This window comes from Cryptomeria japonica, chromosome 1, assembly GCF_030272615.1.
Source record: "Cryptomeria japonica chromosome 1, Sugi_1.0, whole genome shotgun sequence".
NCBI classification, from domain to species: domain Eukaryota; kingdom Viridiplantae; phylum Streptophyta; class Pinopsida; order Cupressales; family Cupressaceae; genus Cryptomeria; species Cryptomeria japonica.
In genome coordinates, this window is record NC_081405.1 from 238,767,183 (window position 1) to 238,792,765 (window position 25,583).

Here is a 25,583-nt window from a genome sequence, read left to right on the forward strand (position 1 = left end):
TTTTTTATTTTATTTGGGTAGTGAAATTCTAGTTGGAAGTCAAAGATACCTTTATAGATTCAAGAGGTCCTAACTTGAGCAAATAGAGTCAACTTTTGGACTACAAATAGTCGACGAAAAGCGTGTTCAGAGTACTACACACTGGATTAGGTTTGGAGCAAGTTTGACATAATTTATTTGCTGATATTTTGATCTAAGTTGTTTATGAGTTCTTTTACTATGGTAACATTATGAGTTTATGACATGTTACATATTGGAGATTTGTAGTTGAGGTCATTATATACTTCTAGTATTGTATCTCAAATTTCTCTCATGTTGGCATGGTTGTCAGTATTTGGTTTGGATATGTATGTTGCATTGTTAACTCTACAAGTGCAATATTGTAGGCGATCTATACTTACAAATTACATATATGGCTTGGATATGGGTTGTCTATGCCTATAGACCTTTCATTGTTAATTCATATTTAGATTGATGGCTTGGTTTAGTCACTTGGTATGTTGATTTTGTTGTCATGTTAAGGAGGATAGATGTTGTTACTAGGTATCATGGTGGAGGACCTATGGTGTTGACTATGTGATGCTTATAGGTTGGACACATTAGGAGTTAGATGCTCGTTTTAGTGGAGGTGATCATGGTGTCATGGATGTTCCTTGTGTTTAGGGGCTTTGGCATGACATGATTGGATTTGGAGGTGTGTCATGATCGTTAATTGATATCCATTTCACGAACAACAAACTCGAATATGAAATCATCTTACAAAACTTCACCATTTCATAAACCAACGAGTATACTTTAATCACCCATCTCTTGGATTTGCATCAATCTAAGGATCGATCCTATTCCCCATGGTACAAAAAACACATTCCTTGTCATTGGATAGTTGATAAAAGTTAATAAGGAAAAGGTGAAATAAGATTATCATTGGCAATTAGCAAGGGACAATTATTATTAGTTAAGTTAATGAAAATCAATTTACAAAGAGGCAAAGGACATTCTTGAAGAGATGTCTTTCTCCCAAATCACTGTCACCAATAGGTAAGGTCATGACCTTATAGCAGTAAGTGAAGGGTATAATGCAGTGTTTTAGCACCAAGAGCCAACATTGATCAACAACAAGAATAATCATATAAGCAACATAAGCAATCATATGTACAACAAACCAAATTCTATTGTAATATCTTAAATCATTGTGGTACGAAGAAATAGTTGCATTAACATTTATTTATATCTATTGTGTGAATATATACATATATATTTTATGTAGACATAAATCTTAGTTGAATAACTATGCATTCGATAATGTGTATTTTTTTGTTTGCAATAATTGATCATGTTGGGGGAAAGGAAGGGAGTGCAAGGAGGGGGAACGATGAAGGATACCTCATTAGGTATGCCACCTCATGGGAATGGTTAAGGACCACATGAGGTCATTGGGGATATAGTTTATGCTCTTGGGCCTAGGGTTGAGGGTGCATTTAGGGACACCCTATTGCAAGTCTCCCCTACGAACCCATAATGATCAATTGTTGACCTAAATTAAGAGGGATTCTCAATCATAAGAGGAGAGAAGGATGGTATAATAGAGGGCAACGACGTACATGCCTCACTAAGTACACTACCTCATGAGAACGATTAAGGACTGCATGAGGCAAAGGGAGATAGAGTTTCTACCCTTGTGCCTAGCGTAGGGGATATTTGGGGCACCTTATCATATCTCCCCTCTTAACTCTCATTATGGTTGAACCCCCACATAATCTTTTAAACGTGTTGTACAAATACGTATTTTATATTTCTTAACCCTAGGATTGATTATATCTTGTGAATTGTATCTACAATATAGTTTAACTTGGTTGCAGGGTTTCTAAGCAGACTCATCTCATCTTATCCTTAAGTAATGAATATATTTCTAACTATATCATGCTTTCATTTTTTTGGAATTGTGAATTTAGGGCAAAGTACAAGGTGATCCAATAAAGGAACATTACAAGTGGAATCAAAACATGTTCCTGCCATCCCGAGGGACAAAAAATTATTAATGCAACTTAGTCGAAGGGGTTTAAGGGCTCTAGAAAGGAAGACATAAAATTACAATAAACAAGACAACACAAGAGTTATGGATCAAGAATTTAGGGCCTTTTATGGAAAGAATAGCCCAAGCCCTAGAAAACATCTAGAAGTGTTGGGGCATATTTGGCAAAGAGGTGACAAAGTCTATTGAAGACTCCAAGGATTTAGGTAATATTCTAGGAGAACTCAACAATACTTGTTTAAATAGCTATCATTCCATAAAAAAGAACAAGCAATCTTTCTAGATGAATACAAACCAATCTCTCTCTGCAATACCTTTTTATAAAATTTTGGCCAAAGTAGTAGCAAATAGACTTAAAATATTTTTTCTATGTATCATTTTAGATGAACAAACTAGGTTTGTTCCAAGAAGATCCATTATGGATGGGGTAATTATTACACAAGAGGTTTTGCATTGTATTAAAAAATAAGAACTGCACTGCTTCGTCATCTTGATATTGCTGTGAGGATGTTGTGGATCAATTGTTATTTTTCCTAAGGTGTTGTGCTTCTTTTGTGGTGGACCGCTTATTCTGTTTTTGGGTCTGAGTTAAGATATTTTGGGTTAATCAAATTGATATGAACCGGCTTATGTATTTTGGTCTGTGCAGTCATGTGTAAAGTCTTTTTGAGGTTAGTTGGAAGGTGTTCCAACTTGGTGTGAATCTTCACACATCTTCTTTACGTATCACATGAAATGTTTTGGGCCAATGCTATATACATGTTCCATGTTTTGGGCCGACTTAATAGAGGTTATGGATGTTTTGTTTAGTATATATATGGTCAAATCATTTGGGTTATAAAATGAAGAGATTGTAGTGCAAAGAAGGTAGTATGTGATGAAGTGGCATGCCATGTATAGAGCAAATATGGTGCAAGTTTAAGGTTCGGATGTATTGCTAAGCAAAGATATATCAGATGATTATTAAGCTGTGAACTGTTATCTACATGTTGATGTGATTCCTTCTACATTCAATTTCTTATTCCTACTGTATTTGGACAACAATTTTGTACCTTGCCCTAAAGAAGTGCTCTTCTATTGTGCAAGACATTCTTTTGTATCTTGCATAAGGTTGTGCACCTTAGTCTGCAAGCTTAGAGCAGTGAGCTCCCTGGCCTATGACTTAATCTCTTTGTAAATAGTTAATATATGTTGTGAGTTTGACTCTCACCGTGGTCTTTCCTACTTTGGGTTTCTGTGTAAAAATCTGGTGTTTTTGTGTGGTGCATTTGTTGTTTTAGTTGCTTTACTTTCATGAGCATGTGTTGGATGAATGTTATGGTTTAAGTGGCTTAATTTGTTCAAGTTTTTGCGTATTTTGATTCACCCCTCTTGGCATCTGGTGGTGTTCAACTATTTATATCAGAACTTCAACATTACCTTCTTGTCCTAGCTTGAATGTTTCATAAAATCACTTCTACAAAGTCTTGCTTTATGTCCAAAATTATTGCACTTATAACATACGATATTGAAATCAAATAGAGGTGAAAAATAACTTTTTCTTACAAAATTACTCCTTATAGATATCACTAATGGGCTCTAGAATTGACCCTATTTTACCTATTTTATTTCATATTCCACAAGACATTTTATATGCTTTTAAGACTTTGGGATGAACTTTTTTAATACTTTTTAAGTATAAATGGATGATATATGTCATATGATGAATGCATGTGTTTTGTGAATATTTATAAATAGTATGATCTTATGATGTTATAAATGGTACTGATATGGATGAATGCTTTTGAGCTACTAGCTTGTAGAAATAAGTCCAACTTTTGAGCCACAACCAAAGAAAACCACTTGCAAAATGGTGTTCTCTATAACTCACGAGGTAGTAATCGAGGACTAGGTGTCGAGTGAAGTATAGTTTTCAATAATGAAAGTGGTTGGATGATCTTTCTATTGATGCTATCATTAAAGAATAAATACATTTGAAGAACAAGGAGGAACTTGTGGTATAATGAAACATGTTTCATAGTGGAATTTATTTGTCTTGCACATTTCCTATCTTTATCATTCTTCAATTATAATAAGTGTTCAATTAGAATTGTGCCTCATGTTAATTAGATTGTTATTTCTAGTTATGTAGGAGAATAATTCGTCCTCATTTTCATGAAGGATCGACAAATGTTAGTAGGTTGTTTTAGAGTCTTAAGTAACCCACTCTCAAGATCATGTATAAATTCCAAATCTTTTTAGAGACTAAGGTTACCGAGAATGTACCAGTCTTTGTAGTTACTAGAATTTGTTAGATTTTCTTGTCAATTTAGAAAGTTTTTGTTATCAATTATGTATCCATTTGAATATTAAATAAATGTATAAATGTTGATATTCCGAGTTAGACCGAGCATTGCAATCAGAGGTTACAACACTCAAGCAAGGGCCACTTGAGGTATAGTAATCCTCTTTATGGTATAGATTATTCATATTGATGTTAGTTAGATCTAATAGTTATTTTGATAGATTAATCATTATGTTTGTTTCTCATTAACATAATCAGTTAATAAAACTGTTAGAATAAGATTGTGTCTTAATTTGTCGCATGGTTGTCATAGGAAATCACCCACAATCAATGTTGTGTCAACTAACTAGTGACTCACAACCACTACTATGTAGATAGGTTCACTTTTAGCATTTTTTACATTCTGCTTTAGTTTGTTGAATTTAGTTAGTTTCTTATGGTTTATGGTTTATGGTTTAGGGTTCATATGCAATTGATTGATAACTTAGTGATCCCTTAATTGCACATATAGTGCCAACATCATCCAAGAAGACACGTCCCTAGTCGATAATTGAAGAACTTTTCTAGGATAATAGGTTACTTGATAAGGGATTTGTTGGTCCATTGAGTCATATGCATCAATCTATTGCACTTAGTAGGAGTTGGTCACTCTACAGTCTAGTACCTTATGCCCATTTTGATTACAAGAAAAAAAGAGTAGAGAAGGAATGATTAAACCTAACATTGTGTGCAAGTGTCTTGTAGGATTTGGTCTTTTGAATCTCTTCTTTTGTTTGCCAACTTGAGTGAATGTATCTTCTTCCTTCTCGTTGTCTTCAATCTTCTTAGGTTCATTAGCACTTGAATTTTTGGAGGCATTCTCATCAAATTTATTTGTATTTTTCTTCTTTGGTTGCTTAGTATTTGACCACCTTCAAATCCAAGACTTGTCTTGATGAGGGGTGACCTTTACTTATTTATGATCTCATCTATAATTTTAGTACTCTTTTCAAACTATAAACATTTGTCCATTTCTCTATCTGGTTTCTCCAAATCCTTTCTCAAGGATACAATTTATGTTTAAGATTCCCACAGTCCTTTTCTTTTTCCTTCAATTAAGTTGTCACAATGACTTCTATTCTCTTTTCCTCTTCTACTTGGACTTTCAGAATTATGATCATCTCTTCAAACTCTTTAAACTTAAATTTTTGTTTTTGATTTCCCTTCCTCCACATCTTTAGATCATCTAGGGTAGAGACGAGTTCATCTTCTAGATCAACTTCTACTTTTTCATCACTAGAGTTCACATATTCTACTTCATCATCTGAGACATCCATTGCCATGAATATAACTTCTTCTCTTTCACTTTTAGAAGTGTATTGATTGCATTCATTAGATGAACTATTGTCTTCTTTAGAGTAGAGACTTTTATTACGTTTATGATAATTCTTCTTCTTATGCTTTGATTCCTTATAGCTCTTCTTAAATTGATAGGATTTTTTCCTTCTTTATATCGTTACCTTTTTCCTTATCACTTTTCATTTTATCAAAAAGTAGAGTTACAAGCATGGTGACCTATTTTAACACAATTAAAGCATTTAAAAACTAACTTACCTTTTGTACTTGTTAGAACCTTTTTTAGCTTTCTTAAAAAATTGGCCTCTTCAACTTTAGATTCATTACTAGGATTATAATCTTCAATCTTATTTGATACTTTGAAGATTGCCTCTGTCTTTGATTACTTTTCATTTATAGTTCTCCTTCCTATGCAATAAGTATTTCATGTAGTACATCCATTGTCAATGTTCAGATCTTTGGTTTCTTCAACTGTATAAATTTTTTAATCAACTTTGGGGGAAGGGATCTTAGTACCTTTTTACAATGACCGAATCTTTCACCTCTTTTCTAAGTTCTCTAATGGTATTTAACAATTTCATCTACATCGAGAATATATGCAACAATGTTTTCTTCTTCCTTCATCTTTAGACTTTCGAATTATCCTCTAATTTTGGAGTTTAGATTTCTTAACCTTGTCATCACCTTCATAGATATTGTGAAACTTATCCTAAGCCTCCTTTGTGATCTTTCAATGCATTATCTTGACAAATTAAAAATTTGATAGATAACACAAGATAGCATTCTCAACTCTTGCATTATTTTCAGTACCTTCCTTTCCAACTTTATTTGTCTAAGGTTTCTCAATAATTGTGTAACCATCTGCAATAAATTGCCAAACATCAAACCCTAATGTCATCAAGTATTTTTCTATTCTAACACTCTAGAAGGAATATTTAGATCCATCAAATACTGGGGCCTTGTTCAAAGAAAGATCTTGATCTTCCATATGTGCCAACCAAGATATACCTAAAGTTGTTAGGCTTCACGAAGGAACTTAGCTTTGATACTAATTGAAGAGAACATGAATACTAAGGGGTGTGAATCAATATATTAACATTTTTAACTTAAAAACCAACATTTCAATCACCATAAAAGCATTAACAATAATATCAAAAGTGACTATGTAAGAAGTGAATACATCCACACAAGGGAACACTAGATTTACATGGAAACCCTAAAAGGAAAAGCCCAATGAGAAGGGTTTCTTGGATCTACTACCCAAATCCAACCTCACAAAAGAAAATTGAACTTACAATTATTTTGTAGGCACCTAACCATAAGAATCTCAAACCAAAGGAGACAACAATCCCCTTACTATTTGATTGCAGGCACCAATCCATAGGAGACACCAATCCCCTTTACAAATTGATTTGCGAGCACCAACCCACATGATACACCAATTCTCTTCGATTGAATATCAACCTGGCCACTAAGAACCAACTCAGATTAAGAGGCCCTAATCTCATATCACAAAATGAATGATATAAGAGTAATATGTGATTTCATCATAAAGATCTTCACATCAATCCACATACATCCAATTTTTAATCTGAATCAATTAGTAGATGTTTTTCAACATTATCCACCTCTCAACACTTTTGTTTTTCAATTAAGAATGAAACAATATGCTCATATGGACACATATACAAACATATTGTCATAGTGTAGACTTTAGATTACATTTTGCACACAGCTAACCATCTTGCACAAATCATCAGATAATTGAGCAATTATAGTTGTCGAAATTGCCCCATAGAATTGTAGAGGAATAAGCTAGCCCTTTAGAATAGTAGGGGGTTAGAATATACTAAATAGTTCTAGACTCGAGCTAATGTTGGTGGGAAACTAAAGTTCCTGCAAGGGGGTGGCCCTTTAGCCCCCAACCATCCCCACGCACACACGATCTAATTTTAATTTGTTGCCTACTAATTTAAGGCGACCTAATATATAATAGGTCAATCCTAAATAAATGTAATGTGTAGTTTGCTTGACCTCAAATCATATATGTCGTAGCACATGAGTAAAGAAATAGTATGCACTTCATATCATAAGCTCTACTTGCCCCAAATTGCCTTTACATGTTTCCTCTAGTTGGTGCATGTTTTCTTTGGCTAACACAAATATCCAAACATTTGCACAATCATCCAATAAACACAATCTTCATTCTAATGCCTCTACACATCTTTTTTGTAACTCAAATCTTCTAATACTTAGATCTGACATACCCCGTGACTAGCTCCACTTATCCACCCAACTATTAGCCCAAATAACTAATTGTGGTATAATGCAACACCATCCAATGACAATACAACATGGTGCAAATACCACATTTGAGCCAAAAACCTCAAGAATCTTATAGCCCAAACTCTTTTATACTCCAACAATCTTAGTACATGCTCAAGAACTATTGAATTCGATAGTTGGAATAATCAATCAAAAGGCTTCCTTGAATTCTTTATATGAAGCTTCTATAAAATTAGTTCCAAGAACTCTTTCTTTCTACTGAGCTTTTAGAATATTAATGATGTAATATTCCAATTGACTAAGGCAACATTTGAGAGTGCACCAACTCTTGACAACAATGGCAATTACCACAACTTTGACATTCCTACTTGACATAAATGACAAGAATATGACTACTATTTTCAACAATCTCCCATAAGTCTTTTACATCAATAACAATATTTCTAAGATTTTGTCCAAACTAGATTTTCTCCTTTTCTCTGGTTGTGATAAGTTGCATTGTAATTGAGTACCTAACATGGCCTAATGGTTGGGACCCATAATTGTCACTATCATCATCCATTCATCATTTACATAATAATTTGTTGCTCCCTAAGTTGCACTTAAGGGGGTTGATGGGGTGAATAAGGTATTTTACCTAACCAGTTCGCCTTGTAGGTCCTATTCACCTAGGAATTGCTCTAGAGCTTCTTAGTTGCCATGTTATCTTATCTTGGAATTTACTTCTTGTCCTTGGTAGTTTAATATTTATCAGATTAGTTATCTCATATCGTAGGATTAAGACACATCACAATCTTTTCTAATAGTATCCATCAATGTCTCCTTTGTAAGCAAGGCATCATTTGTACATTGTATGTCCAATATTAATCTAATCCATTGTGTCCATTGTTTTCCTTATGCACTCAAATCCCTTCCAAACCAAGATTATTGGATTAAAAAAACTACCCTTGTCTCAACACAAGTTTGTCAAGCTCTAAAATATAAAAGAATAATAGTACTAAATGAGTAGGATTGATCATTACACATACAAAAACATGCAACACAAGATATCAGTGTTCATCCTATAAAAACTCTTCTTAAAGAAACCCCAAGAAGAGAGGAACTTCAATATATATCCTATAATCAACTAGAATGTATCACTGCTCTACCACACAAACTCTCTCCAGATAAATTCCAACAACTAAAGCCTCTACAAAGCCACAAGTCTTCAATTTTCATCAAAGCATCTAATAAATAACCAAATCGAAACCAAAAACAATAAATGATTTCACAAAACAATTAAAGAATACCATAGGCTAAATATAGCACCCAAATCTCCATACAGAACTACAATGTCCAAAATTAATGAAGAGTCACAAAATAAGAATAGTATTTCCCTTGCACATCATAACCAATCAACAAAATTGGACATACCACTTTATATATTATCTCTTTTCCAAGATGTTCCAGGACATGTCATCAGAAATCATCATAAACTCGTCACCACCCTCCTTTTTACCTATACATAAAATAAGGTTTCAAAATAATAGGATTCTTATTCATTCTTATTCATCAATTTTGTCTTTGAATGTGCTGCAATCATTGCAATCTTGTGACCACATTTATTTGAAGCCAACAGTTTTGTTCTATACTGAATTTTTTTTTAAAAAAAACCAACGACCACTCTAAAACCCCCCAATGAGGAAAATAAAAGAATACCAATATAAATAAGCTATATAATTTATTTTATGCTGACTAGGGAAACGTTCCCACCCCTTAGTCTTAGTTTGTGTGTAGGCTACTAGTGTTGTTTTAGGTACAGTTTGTTGTTTTTCTTATTAATACTTCATGTGGGCCTTTGTTTACTTAGGCTCTCAATTGTCTGCCCCTCAATCATCTAATCGTACAATGCACTGTCTTTTTTTTTAACTAGCATCATGAGAAGACCTCTAGCCCAATTTTATTTTTCATAGACTAAAGGATTGTGCAAACAGAAACAACCTAAACAGGATTAAGAGTCCACCGAGTCATTAACATAACTGTTGTGATACAGCGAGAAATAGAAATGAAGAATGACAACCAGTGGGCAAGGTGGCTTGTATCTATTGGAGTTTACAATATCTTTCTGTTTCCCCACAGAAAATAGCCAAGATTATACTAGGAGGCAGTTCAAGGTCGTGAACTAATTGACCTGATTGAATCCCAACCAAGTCAGCTTGAACAAATGACATCTTATGATGTGCACTGTTTCTTTTGCAATGCTTATAAGCAATGGAGATTGAATCTCAACAAGTCACAGTCGACAGTAATTAAAAGAAAACGGCTTTTACAACACCTCTGTTAGATATTTCATGTTATTATTTGCAGTCTAGCGGACTTTTAGCATCAAGGTGTTCTTTGATTTGAGTTATTAAATTGCCCGAGTGTTTAACCGAGGACATTATATAATTTTAGCTAAGGCTGTTCTAAAACAAGTTTTAGGTCACGTAAAAAAAATTCAGGGGAATGACCTGGCATTTCTTCAAAGATGAGAGCAACATTTAGACTGATTTGGAAGTGGCCACATCTAGCTTGTGTTTATCATGTATATGATTATCCACAGCTTAAAATCTGGCTTACTAAAGGAACATATCTCTATGCTCGACATAGGGATATCTCTGCAGTGGAACATATCTCTATGATCTATGCATGATCCACAATTTCCAGAATCCACCTAGAGTGTCATTTCATTATTCCGCTCTACTTTATCTCCGAGTCAACAAGATAGAGATGCCCCAAACGATCTCCCAATCATAATTGAAAGAAAACATGGATCAGAGGAGAAACTCATAAAATGAGCTCTGAGATTGTATTCCCATTTATTCGATTTATAGCCAAATACATAATAAATTATGTGTCTACTGTAGCAGGAAGTTACTGCAACATTTATGAAGAACAGCAGGATCAAAGAGGGAGTGCTGAAGATAATGCTGAGCTGCTGGAGGTGTCCCTATGGTCTGTGGCTTGTGGCTGGTGATGATGATTGGTCAACTGGAAGATAATTAATTTATTCTAACATCCTCCCATAAATTAATTCTACTAATTATTTTCAGATATTCCCCATAATCAAGAAAAAGATGGCCCAGCCTAGGGCCCTGTTAGGTACCCATTAACAAACACTTCTCAAATTCTGTCTTTCATATTACTGGGCTTTAGCTTTAGTGTGTTGCTTCCACACACAATTTTGAACTGGTTTCTAGCTCACAAACTCCACACACAAATGGTTCTGGCTGACCATGAACCTCACACACAAGTGGTTTTGGTCCCACTTGTATGTGAGGTTCATAGTTAGCCGAAACCATTTGTTTGCTAGGTACAATCTTTTTGCAACTTCTTTAACACCTCTGATAACTTTGACTGACCGCAACAAGAAATTCCTCAAGTGTTGAACACTACTCAGTCTTCTGGTATACACTTCAACAGATTCTTCTGACTCGAGGCTTTTTAGGCTCTTGCACAACTGACAGTATACAGCTTGCCATCAAAATATGGGGCAAAACTTGCACCCTGGTGCACACCAATCTTCCCCTTAGGCTCTGATACCATGAAAGAATAATGGATCAGAAGAGACGCTCATAAAATGAGTTCTGAGATTGTATTCCTATTCATTCAATTATAGCCAAATACATAGTAAATTCTATGTCCACTGTAGCAAGAAGTTAGCTGCAACATTTATGATGTACAGTTGGTATAAGATAAGGTTGACAGGATCAACGAATGACTGCTGAAGATAATCCTGACCTGCTGGAAGTGGGCCTGTGGTTGGTGGCTTGAGACAATGCTTTGTCGATTGGAGGATAACTAATTTATTCTAACAATAATCCTTTGTAGATAAGGATAAAGTTTAAATCCACTAGGTAATGAGTTAATATTAGTCCCATTTTAAACATTATTTCAGTGATTGCAAACTCCAATTAAAACATCTCAATTTATGCAAAATTGCTAAATAGAATTGTGCAGAAACTACAATTCATGAAATAAAACCACGGTCTATAGAATTTCACGAACTTTTATTGCAGTTCTATGGAGTCGGATGTAACTTTTGTACACAGAAAACCTATCCCAGAAGAAAAAATATAGTAGAGTACGGTAGCAGCAGACAACCAGTAATAATACTACCACCAGCAAAACAAAACCGTGGGACAAACATCGAGGTAATATTCTGCTCAGGAAAGACGTTTTTATCTCATAGATGTTATACACCTTCATAGCGAGCACGTCCAATGTTATTCTTCATTGCAGAAACCCTAATAATACGCAAGCCTATAACACTAAAGAGGTGATTCTAATACGAAAGCCCTAATACTTCAGACACTAATATACAGATCACAATATAGTAGATAACTGCAACTCAGAAACTCGTCTATATCTGAAACCCTAACGCAAAAACTATAATATGGTATAGTCCCTAATACAGAAACTCTAATGTTTGAGAAGTCCTAGTACGGAAATAAAAATATTTGAAAACCCTAATGCAGACAGCCAAATATTAGAGAAACCTTGCTAACTAAGATACCAACACCGCAAGACCCTAACGACGCAATAAATAAATAATTCACTTTGTTCATCTTTCATGAATGGAAAAATAATAGGCTTCGTAAACCAAACAATCCTAAACCTTGCCGTGTAAAACACGTTGGGAATCAGAAAAATAGTGCAATTTCTGAAAATCAGGGTGAATCATAAACACGGACCAAATTGCATTCATCATCTTCCCGTAATAAGATAAAGGGATCAAATTCAAAAGAAAAGAAAAAAGTTAAAAAGATCACCAGTGTTTTGATCAACAGAAATCGTACAATTTCATTTTGTTCCAGTTATTTTCATCGTCCTCTGATCATCAAGCACATTTACTTAAAATGCACCAAATAAAACAAACTACTGTTTATATATCTCAGTGAAATCCAAAAGGTAAGCATACTGAAATACTTACTCCTTCAAATAGCATAATGCTAACAGTCTCTGCATTTAAGCTCTATCAAAACGAGAGCCCATCATCTTCAATTACGATGATAAAATTAAAGCCAGACCTGCAACTATATGTAGAAATTCGGTTGATTGTTAAGCCAGTTCTCTAAAACCCCTAAAACAATTGGATTGTAATCCTGTAAACCCTAACCCTAAAATAGACCGCTGACTGGAAACAACCGGTTAAAATTATAGTGAAATGGGGCTTATTTCATGCCGGCAACGGACACCGTTTATGTTTTTTTCTTTTCTATCTTCTTTTTGGTTGTTAGAGGGTTTTATATTATATTCATATAATTGTTTAATTATTCAATACAAAGAAATCAAGTCTTTAGATTGAAATTTCTTTAACAAAGAATAAAGGATCAGGGTCAAGGGGTATCTATTATGTCAAAGTCATTTGAGACATGATCTCAGCCTCATTTCTTAATATGTAAGGACCTTGCACTCAACAAGGCTTGATTGCTAGCAAACTCATTGAACCTTTCAACTTCACTAACATACTAAGGGCCCATTGATATTATGTTTCATTTTCAATTCACAACTCTAAATATTGTTATTAGATTTGAAAATGAAGTAGCCTATCATGGCCATTTTCAGATCTTGTAACTAGATACTATAGAAGTTAAAATATTGGGTCAAGGTCACCTAGCATCCTTGACCTACATTTCTAAGTCCAAATTTCAAACACAGGTTCCTCTTTTCTTCCCATTTATAATTACATAACATATTCCTTATATTGCTTCTTCACATTGAGGGAAAATTATGACTATTATACAATCATACGAAAACTTGATTAGTCTTACCCATTTTGATCACAAAGTTTCATCGATTTATAACCTACTAATTTATGAATTTGAATAAAACTTGGATCTTTATTATATCCATTTTACTAAATTCATCCACTTGTATTTGAATGTGTATTAGTGACTAATTTATTGTTTTGTGCACACTCCATAATTCTCATTTTTCTCAAGAGAGATTTGTACATATCTATTATGAGACTTATGAGCTTCCTATTCTTGTGAAAAGCACCTAATTAGAGATTTAGAGCATACGTCTATTTTAAAGACATCAATTTTTTTAATTTATATTAATATGAACAAATGAAACTATCAAAAAGTAACATATAAAAATATTATTTATTTCACATTTAAAAATACAGTAAACAATATGGATACATTTGTGCAGGTCAATTAATAGACCATTTATGAAATCATGTTTATGCAACAACAAAGGTCTCAATGGAGAAGTGATAGCTTCAACTCAACTTTGAATTCACTTTGTTTGGGATCAAATTAATCCATTGGACAATAAAACAATTCTTAAATGTGTAAAGGAGTGGTTTTGAATCAGGGAAAGATATGCAAAGAGGGAGAGAGAGAGAAAAAGATGGGGGGAGTGAGAGAGAGGGAACAAGTTACATCAATCCATTATCAACAAACTCACTTTCCCAAAACACATTTATTTGTTAACTCCCCTTACTAAAATATTGCAATTTATAACTTCATCCAAAATAATATATATTCTATTTACAAAAACTTAACTTATTTAAAAACTTAACTTATTTAGAAAGTAATAAAAAAATCTTCATATTAATTATAAAATTTATTAAAGAGAACATTATATCTCTTTAATTTATCCTAATTAATTAACATTTACAACTTTAAAATTATTAGACGTGGTTGTATATACTGACTACATTAGGAGTTAGGGCTGGGCAAAAAATGAAAGCCCCACATAAACTATTTGTGTCAAGAGAACAAAAATGTATATCAATGATTTTAAGCACATATGTCAAATTTTTAGGACAATTTGATGCTAGTAAGACCATGATTTATTTGAGGATTCTGATTCCCTCTCATTAGGTTGCACTGGCATGATGGCTCATAAGAAAAATCTCTCTACTGTTTCTTAAGTTCTACACAAAGATTTTTCTGCTCCACATCTGACCATTTGTATCTTTGAAAGCATTCTTGGTCTTGATTAACTTTTTTTTCTAAATAATCTTCTGCTTAATCACAAATCAGTTATATTTCTATTTCCCTTAGGACATTAGCCATAGGAACATAAATTTCCTTGTCTTCCAAATTGAACCCTCTTCCAACAATATTATATATTCTATAAAATATTATAATAATTTTTTTAATAAAAATCAAAATCGACATATAAACATTTTCACAAACATATAGAGCTATTATAAATATGTTTATGTTATCTTTCTGTGAGCTATAACAAACTCTTACAATATATACCATGAAAAATTCTTGGATAAATATAGCTATTATCAGACATGTTTATTAGTCTAACAAATCCAAATCCTTTTGGACCATTGCCTACTATATCTGAAAAACCAACCTCTAATTACCAGCAGCCAAAAAAATCCCAAAGTTAAATATTTAACTCTGGGTTTTAAATCTAACTAAGCTGAAACCCAGAATCATATTTAGCTCCAGCATACCAAGCATTTGCATCAGAAAATGGTATGACAGTTGAAGCATACGTCCATCCACAACTGGAGCTCTCACTCATATTAAAACGAACAACAACATTATCCCTTAGAGAACGGCCATATGCATGCCAAAAGTTTATCCACCACACAGGAGATCCATTTCTACGCTTCATATCTCTCCAATTCATCTCCTTCTCCTGCAATAGGATCAGAAATGGGGCTAAAAGCAACCAATTGAATAAATTTCATCATCCAAAATGAACCCTAAGCAACATATACATGTATAGATAGAATAGATATTATACAGATAGGTGCATGTGTACCTCTCTAAGTTGGACTGCAACTATATCTCTGCTGCCCCCCACATACCAAAACACAAGCTGCAGGAAAGATGGGGTGCTACGTTCCACCCAAATGGTTATGTGGTAAGGATATTGGCAAGGCACTCTGATTGTTGAAAAGAAAACATACCATTTTCAGCATGTCAAAATTAGAATAGGTTTCATTAATATGAAAGTTTTGGAAGAAAAAAAGTTTCTTCTACGAATGAGAAATATGTAGAAATGTTAAGAATCCTGCCAACCTTTGGTAGACAATGTCAATAATCCCTGGCACTTGGAAATTTATATCCTTAGGGAAGAATTGTCTGTAACCATCCCAATTTATAAGAAGATCATTTTCTCCTGCATTACCATAACCCACCACCACCAAATTGACATTGTTGTCTGTGCAACGAGTCTGATTAATGCATTTCACCTGTTTATAAGAACATTAGTAATAAGAAAAATAAGGAAAGCATCTAAGATTTGAAGAATTCACTTTAAACCTGTATAAAAGGTTAGAAAACAGACTATTTCATTCATATATATAGAGTGTAACCTGTAAGCAACTACCACATGCCAATCCATCTCTGTATATTTTTTCTGAAACTAGAGTGACATTTGCACCAAGGTACTTCCAAAAGTCTTGCTTATACCAAGCAGTCCCTGTAAAATAATTTACCATTAATCTAATTACATTTCTTTGTAGATTAATACAACCCATTTTGTTAAAATTTTTGAAACCCATTGTGTTCATTCATTTTGTAGCAGAATTCATGTTGATATCTGGAACAAATTTTACATTTTATAATGCACTGAAATTCCACAAATCACAAGGCCTATCTCAAAACAAAACCAAAAATTGAAATTGAAACAAATGAGTTCATATTACCTGGAAGATGTGCATTAGTTGCCTTTGATTTGATTGGGTGGGAGTCACAATCATTGAAATGTGTGAGCAGAAGCAGTAGAATCAATGACAGGCCTGAGAAAGGCCAAGAAGAATAAGAAGAATGAGCCATTTATTACTGTTGAAAGGATATGATCAGTTAACTCAATGTCTATCAGAAATAAGCATGGAATGAGTTTAGATTGCCCAAATTCGAATGCATCTTTTATATATCAATAGGACAGTTAAGGAAGTTCAACCGTCTGATTATTATCCTCCTTTAATATAAGTAATGCATTCTCTTCACAATTTCGCTACTGATTTTGTAGATAGATTTCAAACCAATTCCCATGAGATAACTGGTTGTTTATAGTTGTTTAAAAATATTGGTACAACTATTGTAATGCTGGAATTAGTATATCCACATTATTTTCCATTTAATCTTGTATTTATTTTAATAAGAATGTTTAATCTTGTATTTATTTTAATAAGAATGTTTTAATACTAATATATGAATAAGTAGTTTAATCTCATGCAAGTGAAAAATATTCCTAAATTTGGTTCAGACATCAACCTTTTAATCTCTATGTGTTGGCTAACTCACTCAGCACACATTTTACGAACATCTTACTATGACACATTGATATATAGAGACATCATTATGCACTTAACTTTATAATGATGAACGCAACTCTTCAATTCAAAAGAGCATAGAGGAATCAAAATGATATCATATAGGTTGGTTGCATGTTTGTTAATGTTTTCTTCAATATTTTTCATTATATCTATCAACCTTAGGGTTTGAGCTATGAGAAGCCATTCACTAACAAGTTGTCAAGCTCTTTAATAGTGTCTTTAAACATCACCTTGAAAATTTTAGATATCTAGAAGGTTAATGTAAATAGATTTTTAGGCTTACATTCTAATAGATTTTCTTAGAAAATATAGATCAAGTCCATGTGTTACATTAAGTTCCTAATAGTTAGGACCAAACTTATGGGGCTTGAGATTGATTTATAGCATTAATTTGATAGGCATAACTACAATGTACCTAGCAATGGATGAATTTTAAGTGCATAAGTGTGTTGCAAATATATTTCATCTTAAATTTGACACTCATTTATATGGCAATTTAGTAGCATTTAATAACAAACAAAAGACAACCCTTCAAAATAAATTATGAATTCTTTTCTTTTAATAGCATATTGATCACAAATATCTTGCTCTTTCATGCATCAACATGAGACCACTTCCATATTAGAAGCTAACTATGAAAGACACAAGAGTCACAACTTAGAATTCCACTTTAAATGTCCCTATGGGGAATTGAACTTGGATCTTCACAATAAAAATCCAACTTTTTAACCAACTGATCTCAACCCCTTAGACTTGAATTATTATTAGAAAGAAGTGTAATCAACAATATACATATTCAATACGAGCCCCACAAAATTTGTGTAGAATACCACTCTATATTAAGATTGGAGTGATTATAACCCTTTTGTGGCACATTTTTTATCTTTTTTTTTTCTTTTGCATATGATAATATTTAAGTTCAATAATGGAAGACCTTGGATGTTGAATATTACCTTTGTATCTATGTGGGATATATATTGTAGTAAAAGTGAAGGGTAAAAATTTAATAATCTTGACACAGAGCATTGGATTGCAATTCAAGATTTGATTTTTGATGAAGGAAAAGTATATGATAGTTGCAAAAAGGTGTACATCAAAATACACCACTAATAATGGACATAAATTATGACAATCTTTGTCTTCCCCCACAATCTCAAGTTGAAGTTTATGCTCTAGTAGAAGCACATGTTCAAGCTCTCCAAGCTCGAATTTGCCAAGTTCTCTTAATAACACAAATACAAGAAATAGTTCAAAGCCAACATCAGGTCCAAGATCTTTAAGAAAGATATAAAATTTATTAAGGGAGTAGTAATACGAACCAGGTTGTTAATTTTTCTATGTCGAATCAAATTTAAGTCAATCCCTCTATGTAGGAAGAAGTAATAAAAGAGAAAGTGTAGATTAATTCTATAAATGAAGATGTCTTAATAATCGATAAAAAATAGTATAAAAGAATCAGTAGAGCTTTTGAAAGATAAATAGGAGATTTGTCTCAAATGAACTTATAAGTTCTACAAATTTCTATAGGCAAGATTAGTTGCTGAGGGAATTGCACAAACACCTAGAGAAGTTTATTTAAAAATAATCACTCCAATTGTAACACTTGATACCATTAAGATTATGTTAGTAGCTATAGTACAATACAAGTGATATTAGATGGATGAAAAAGCATCACTTCTTAATGGTTATACACATGATCCAAGGTGGATGCTACTTTACACAAAATATAGGATTTCAAGATTCTCATGCACCTTACTACAACTAAAACTAATATTATGCATATTGTGAGCCTTATTGAAAGTCCATGTAGGAATCATATGAGTCTCATAGTTGTGCTACCGAAAGAATATTAAGGTATGTGAGAGGTACACAATTTTTTTGTATCCATAATTATTCCACTAAAAAATGTGAACTAATTGGTTACATCAACACTAGTTGGGTTGGTTTGGTAGGTGTTATAAAATCATTACCTAACTATGTTTTCTCCATTGAATATGGAGTTGCACCTTAGAGAAGAAAGAGATGGGCAACCATGACCCTCTCTTCAACTAAAGTAGAATAAATTGATACTGTAGTAGCAAGCTATCGAGCCATATGAATTCTAGGGATCTTGGAAGATCTATTTTTGTTTTTAATTAATTTAAGTAAAAAACTATAGTGACAAACCTTTACAACCAAAATCCTCAAAGACTTGATGTAGGCCGAAAATAGGCCACTTACAACATTACATAGGCCATTAACAAACCACTAACAACAGAACCCAATCTATTAAAATACCACTTGAAAAATACAAACAACCCACATCAAGAGTGGGTATGACTTTTGCCCACAACTTGGGGAGTTATTTAGGAGGAGGAGGAAGATTCCTCCATCAACTAACAATAGTCCAAGATATACTATTATCTAGAACACCATTATAAGGGGAAGCATGAGGGAAAACCCTACAAAGAGCTTGTTAACACATGGAGTAGAAGGTGAAAGATAAGGAACATTCTCCACCAAAGGCTAGAGCTGAACATGAGCAACATGCAAAGTAGGAAGCATGTTCTAGGTAGGAGGTTCTCCAACAAGGATCGAAGGACACACAAGGATCACATCTATAGCAAGAGGCTCATCAACATCCTAGGAGTCATCATCATCATCCTAAGAGGATTCATTTGAAGAAGAATTGAAAGCTTGGATAATCAAGTGAACACAATTAACATCCTTCCACAAAGTAGTAGCGCCTTTATGATGTGAAAAATTGAGAAGCATCGATGACATCAAAAGGGGAGGCCTTCATAATCTAACGGTTGTGTCCATGATCAAAATGCATGAAAATGTAGAATAGCCCATGAAGGAAGTGGTATAATCAACTTTCAAAAGGTGGTCGATAGAGTCGCCAATGGCATCATAGAAAGAATTCTCCCAAAATTGGAGGGGAAGATTGCGAAGATGTACCTACACTAGATACACATTGAGTGATTCAGTAAGAAGGTCAAAGGTTCAATTATCTAGGGTTTGACCAAGAGAGAGTTTACTCCCCAAGGGCATAACTTGCTCAACACCAAGTCATGATCACAAAAAGAAGCAATGAAAAAACCCTCAGCACTAAGGGCTTCCAAGAATCCAACACCCAATCATGAAGATCCTTAAGAGAAGGCCACAGACTAGTGAATCTACACACCAACCTGCAATGTTGGTATAAATCCTCTTTTTCCACAACATCTTGGCCATATACCACAATAGGGGAGGTATTGACACAAAGAAGAGGATGAGATTTCCCCCTAGAAGGATGAGGAATAGTAGATATAACAACATGAGAAAATCTCTGACTACCAATAGAAGAAATAGGCCTCAAAGAGGGGACACCAACACCCATAGTTTAGCCCCAATAGAAATCCTAGGAGCAAGTTAACCATTAGCAATAGGAGACCAAGATCCCACCACATTCACAGAGGGCAAAACCCCCTTATGGGAAGCAACCACCATCATAACAAGCATGGGCACAACCCTACCATGTGCAAAAAAAGGGTCCATAGGTGCATGCATAGGGGAAGGCCCCCAACAATCGTATTTCCCCTCCCAATAGTAGAAACACATACAACAAGTGTTGTTGTAGAAAGTTGGGCCAAAGTAGGAGTGGTAGCAATGTTCAAATCCACCACTTCTATTTGTTACAAGAACATACAAGTGCTATTCGTTGTGGTAACAACATAATCCTTTTAATGACCAAAAACTTGTTTTTTTATGTCAGATTAAAGAACATAAAGATCCAACATCTTTTGACTTGAGATTTGGTACATAATAGGCACGCAAAATCATAAATTTGCCTTGCTTTTGAGATAATTGGTGGTTCCTATTGCAAGGTGTGCGCCTTTGGTCTCCTTGTGTTGTGCAACATAGCGCTTGGGTTTGTGACATGGCTTAACCGCTTCTTGTGGATTCTATAGGTCTAGTGGTTGTATCGGGCATTAACAGGTCGATCTTTTGGTGCAACAACAACCGCACTTAAGTGGTATCAGAGCTTGGTCACAAGTTCAAACCCCTCGTTTGCGCTAGGGGGGATTGTTGCAAGGCATGCGCCCTTGGTCTCCTTGTGTTGTGAAGCGCAACGCTCGGGTTTGTGACATGGCTTAACCTCCTCCTATGGATTCTATAAGTCTAGTGGTTGTATCGGGCATTAACAGGTCGATCTTTTGTAATAGTTCCTTCACTAAATCAATACATTGATTAAAACATTGATTAAGACTCACCCCATTGATCATCTAGGAGGAGATTGGAGGTGCATGGTCACTACACCTCAATGGCTACAATTAATTATCTATGTGCATAATCAATACAAACTTAAGTTTGTGTGATTTATTTATATTTCTAATTTCAATTAATAATTCCTTATACAATAGTTATTATTTATTTGTTCTTTTAATTTGTTCATATGTACATTAATTCATTTATTTAACACATTACATTTTTTTACTATTTTTAATGCTCTTTTAATAAAGAAATTGACAAAATTACTTGCAACATAAAATATTGTACAATATTATCATTTAAATAATTTTTTTAAGATGAATAATATAAATAAAAAAATTACTATACATAAAATGATTTTGTACTATTATTTTTTTCATCAAATAATGTAAGAGCTGCTATCTTTTGATTTATCACTTCGAGGCCAAGATTGCTTGAGCTTCCACTTTCTATTTGAAGCCATACTTTTTGGAGTGTCTCCTTTTTTTCTTCAACTCTCTACACGCCTCAAAGAATCCCTTATTTGGTTTGAGGCCATCTGGAAGTGCTTAATATTTGGAAACGCTGGAACTTGGGCTATAGGTTTGAGCACCATATTTGTTTCATAGTTTTGACCCGTGTTTTTTGTTTTCCACTTATGATTTCTTGTATTGGATCTTGTGGATTGGAGTCAACCCTGTGTTGTGTGATTGATTTGTAGGTACAATTATGTTGAGAAGAAAAGATGTTAAGAATGCTAAAAGGCCAAAGAACTTAAAGATGACAACCCCATGGACTACTAATGGAAGTGGGAGATACACTCAATAGAATTATATTTTATTAGATAGAAGATGTACACACATGGAAAGATAAAGTAGAGGATACAAATGGTAATATGCTAAAAAAAGAAGAATGAAGAACACGTATAAATGCAAGAACATTTTGCTAAAGATGCCTTGGTCCAATTGAGATTAACTAGTTGGGATTTATTTGTAACCTAGGAGGATTATTGCAAAGGCATCTTCAGATTCTTTTAGTTGGATAAACCATAGGCATATTGTTGAGACTTTATGTTATTAAAATTTACATTGATATCTAGTGGTTCTATTGTGGAGCTCAAACAAAGCATGTTGGTTGCTTTGTAGGGTACAATACGATCTCTAAAGAAAGAAAGAACAATCTTAAGTTGCATGAACTATAGCTATGAACATCCTTTAAGATTCAAAATCAAATTGTGGGCAAGATTTTCTTTTTTGAGTTTTTTTAGGATAGCAAGAGAGGGGTGTTAAAAGATAGATCAAAGGTGCATACTTATGAAAATAACATGAGCACAATATATTGGGAAATCATTTTAAAAAGGTTTTATTTTTGGCATGAATCAAATAAACAATACCACAAACATTTTGGAATATAGGAGGCTGCATATTAATGACATGCATGTAATTGATCTTAAGAATAACTTCACAACTCATCCAATAGTTAAGGAGGTTCATTTATTTATGTATATTACTTATATTATTTGTTTTCATCCTTTTGGAAAATTCCTTTTGTATTGATTTCAGTTGCAACAACTATAAAGGAGTTCTTGTCATTTTGACTCACTTAGAGCAACTATTTAATGGGTTTGTTCCTTGTTATGAAAAACCAATATTAGTGGGTATTTCCAAAAATGATTTACATTTAAAGTGAGCTTACATCTATCCTATTCTGTGTTAAAAATAAAAATTATAGGAGAGTTTATTCAAGACTACATAGTATGAGATTCCTTAATTAGAACACCCTCTTTGACTACACCATCTTCTTGAGCAAACATACTTTTAATATCCTTCAAATTTGTATTATGGACATTTGTACACTACCACATATCCTTCAAATTTGTATCATGGGCATTTGTACACTACCACACAAGGTAAGATAATTTAAACCACCAAATGTGTACATGCCAAGATTCAGCTGTAATCTATTTAATATCTAAGGAAAGAAAATATGCAATAAAATATGAGGTGAACATTTTGAGCTCTTAATTATAAATTATATTACCTATCTTTCTATGAGAAAGATATAGCCATTATAAAGCTAGTATGGCAAACTCTCACAATATATACCAAGAAAGATTCTTGGATAAATATAACCATTATCTGATGTGTTTATTAGCCTAACAAATCCAAATACTTTTGGACATTCTACCACAGTGAAAACCCACCTCTAATTACCAGCAGCCGATTTTTTTTTCAAAAGTTCTAACTCTGGATTTTAAATCTAATTAAGCTGAAATCCAGAATCATATTTAACTCCAACACCCCAAGCATGTGCATCAGAAAATGGTATGACAGTTGAAGCATAAGTCCATCCACATCTGGAACTGTCACTCATATTAAAACGAACAACAACATTTTCCTTTAGTGAACGCCCATATTCATCCCAAAAGTTTATCCACCACACAGGAGACCCATTTCTAAGTTTCATATCTCTCCAATTCAACTCCCTCTCCTGCAATACAAATTACAAAGTCACACATTAGATAGTTATTGTTATCATCCAAAATAAGTGTTATGCAACATATACATGTTGAAATATCCAGGAAGAGGGAATACATATTATAAAGATAGGAGCATATATACCTCTCTAAGTTGAACTGCAACTATATCTCTACTGCCTCCTACATACCAAAACACAAGCTGCATGAAAGAAGGGCTGCTATGTTCCACCCAAATGCTTATGTGATGATGATACTGGCAAGCCACCCTGATTGCCCATAACAAAACATCTCATTTTTAGCATATAAAAATTAGGATAGTTTCAGGAAGAAAAAATGTTTCTTCTGATCAGCAGGGAACATTATATTTTGAAAATCTTGCATATGGAGCAGGAGAAGCATTATATATTGCTTTATGAAATATAGATATTATGTAATCTGGGATTTGCCAACCTTTTATAAACAATGTCAATACCCCCTGGGAATTGGAAATTTGTGCCCTTTGGAAAAAATTGTGTGTAAGCTTCCCAATTTATCAGAAAATCATTTTCTCCTCCATAACCAGAACCCACCACCACCAAAATGACACTGTTGTTTGTGCAATGAGTCTGATCAATGCATTTCACCTGTTTATAAGAACATTTGTAATAAGAAATATAAGGAAAGCATCTAAGATTTGAAGAATTCACTTTAAACCTGTATAAAAGGTTATAAAACAGACTATTTCATTCATATATATAGAGTGTAACCTGTAAGCAACTACCACATGCCAATCCATCTCTGTATATTCTCTCTGAAACTAGAGTTACATTTGCACCAAGGTACTTCCAAAAGTCCTGCTTATACCAACCAGTCTCTGTAAAATAATTCAACCATTAGTATGTTACATTTCTTTGTAGAATAATACAACCCACTTTTTAAAAATTTTGTACTCCATGGTACTCCATCCATTTTTCTAGAGAATATTTATGTTGATATCTGGAACAAATTTTCCATTTCCTTATTGCACTGAAATTTCACAAATCACTAGGCTGGTCTCTATCACAAAAGAAAAAATTCAAATTGAAATGAATGAGTTCATATTACCTGTTGTAAGATGTGCATTAGTTGCCTTTGATTTGATTAGAGTGGAGTCACCACCATTGAAATGTGTAAGCAGAAGCAGCAGAATCAATGACAAGGCTGAGAAAGGCCAAGGAGAATTAGAAGAATGAGCCATTTATTACTCAATGTCTATCAGAAAGATTTTTCATCGCCCAAATTCCAATGAATCTTTTATATATCAGTAGGACAGTTAAGGAAGTTCAACTGTCTATCTTTAAACATGGATTATTATTCTCCTTTGATATAAGTAATGCATTCTCTTGACAATTTCGTTGCTGATTTTGTGGATAGATTTCACAGAGGTTCCCATGAGATAACTGGTTGTTTATAGTTGTTTAAAAATATTGGTATAACTATTGTAATGCTGGAATTAGTATATTCAATTTATTTTGATGAATATGTGTGTTGATTTCTATTAAATTAAAAATAATAAAATATATATACACATTTATGAAAAAATATAAGACATGAGGTCACTCCTCAAAGTTACAGGGGCAGTATTCCGAAAGTTAGATAACATAAATAACAAGAAAGTCTTTACACTGTGAGAGCAACACCAATGAGAGGCTGA

General features: G+C 33.6%; 2 protein-coding genes, 1 long non-coding RNA gene and 1 other non-coding gene across 4 annotated transcripts; all 4 read right to left on the minus strand.

Annotated features, from left to right (window-relative positions):
• Positions 1–10,731: 10,731 nt before the first annotated feature.
• LOC131873843 (uncharacterized) lies at positions 10,732–13,143 on the minus strand. Its single transcript, XR_009371734.1, has 2 exons — positions 12,889–13,143; positions 10,732–11,491 (listed from the first exon to the last, which is right to left on the minus strand). It is a non-coding gene; the product is annotated as an uncharacterized LOC131873843 (long non-coding RNA).
• On the minus strand, positions 12,595–12,671 carry LOC131050859 (small nucleolar RNA SNORD18). Its single transcript, XR_009107039.2, has one exon. It is a non-coding gene; the product is annotated as a small nucleolar RNA SNORD18 (small nucleolar RNA).
• A 2,198-nt stretch (positions 13,144–15,341) lies between the features above and the next one.
• Positions 15,342–16,717, minus strand: LOC131050852 (expansin-like B1). The gene is made up of 5 exons (XM_059209375.1): positions 16,588–16,717; positions 16,255–16,361; positions 15,959–16,131; positions 15,699–15,822; positions 15,342–15,572 (listed from the first exon to the last, which is right to left on the minus strand). The coding sequence occupies exons 1-5, from the start codon at positions 16,715–16,717 to the stop codon at positions 15,342–15,344; spliced, it is 765 nt and encodes a 254-aa protein (XP_059065358.1).
• A 6,974-nt stretch (positions 16,718–23,691) lies between these two features.
• On the minus strand, positions 23,692–25,127 carry LOC131050851 (expansin-like B1). Its single transcript, XM_057985147.1, has 5 exons — positions 24,995–25,127; positions 24,658–24,764; positions 24,362–24,534; positions 24,054–24,177; positions 23,692–23,922 (listed from the first exon to the last, which is right to left on the minus strand). Exons 1-5 carry the CDS (start codon positions 25,125–25,127, stop codon positions 23,692–23,694), a joined length of 768 nt encoding a protein of 255 aa, XP_057841130.1.
• Between the last annotated feature and the right edge of the window lie 456 nt (positions 25,128–25,583).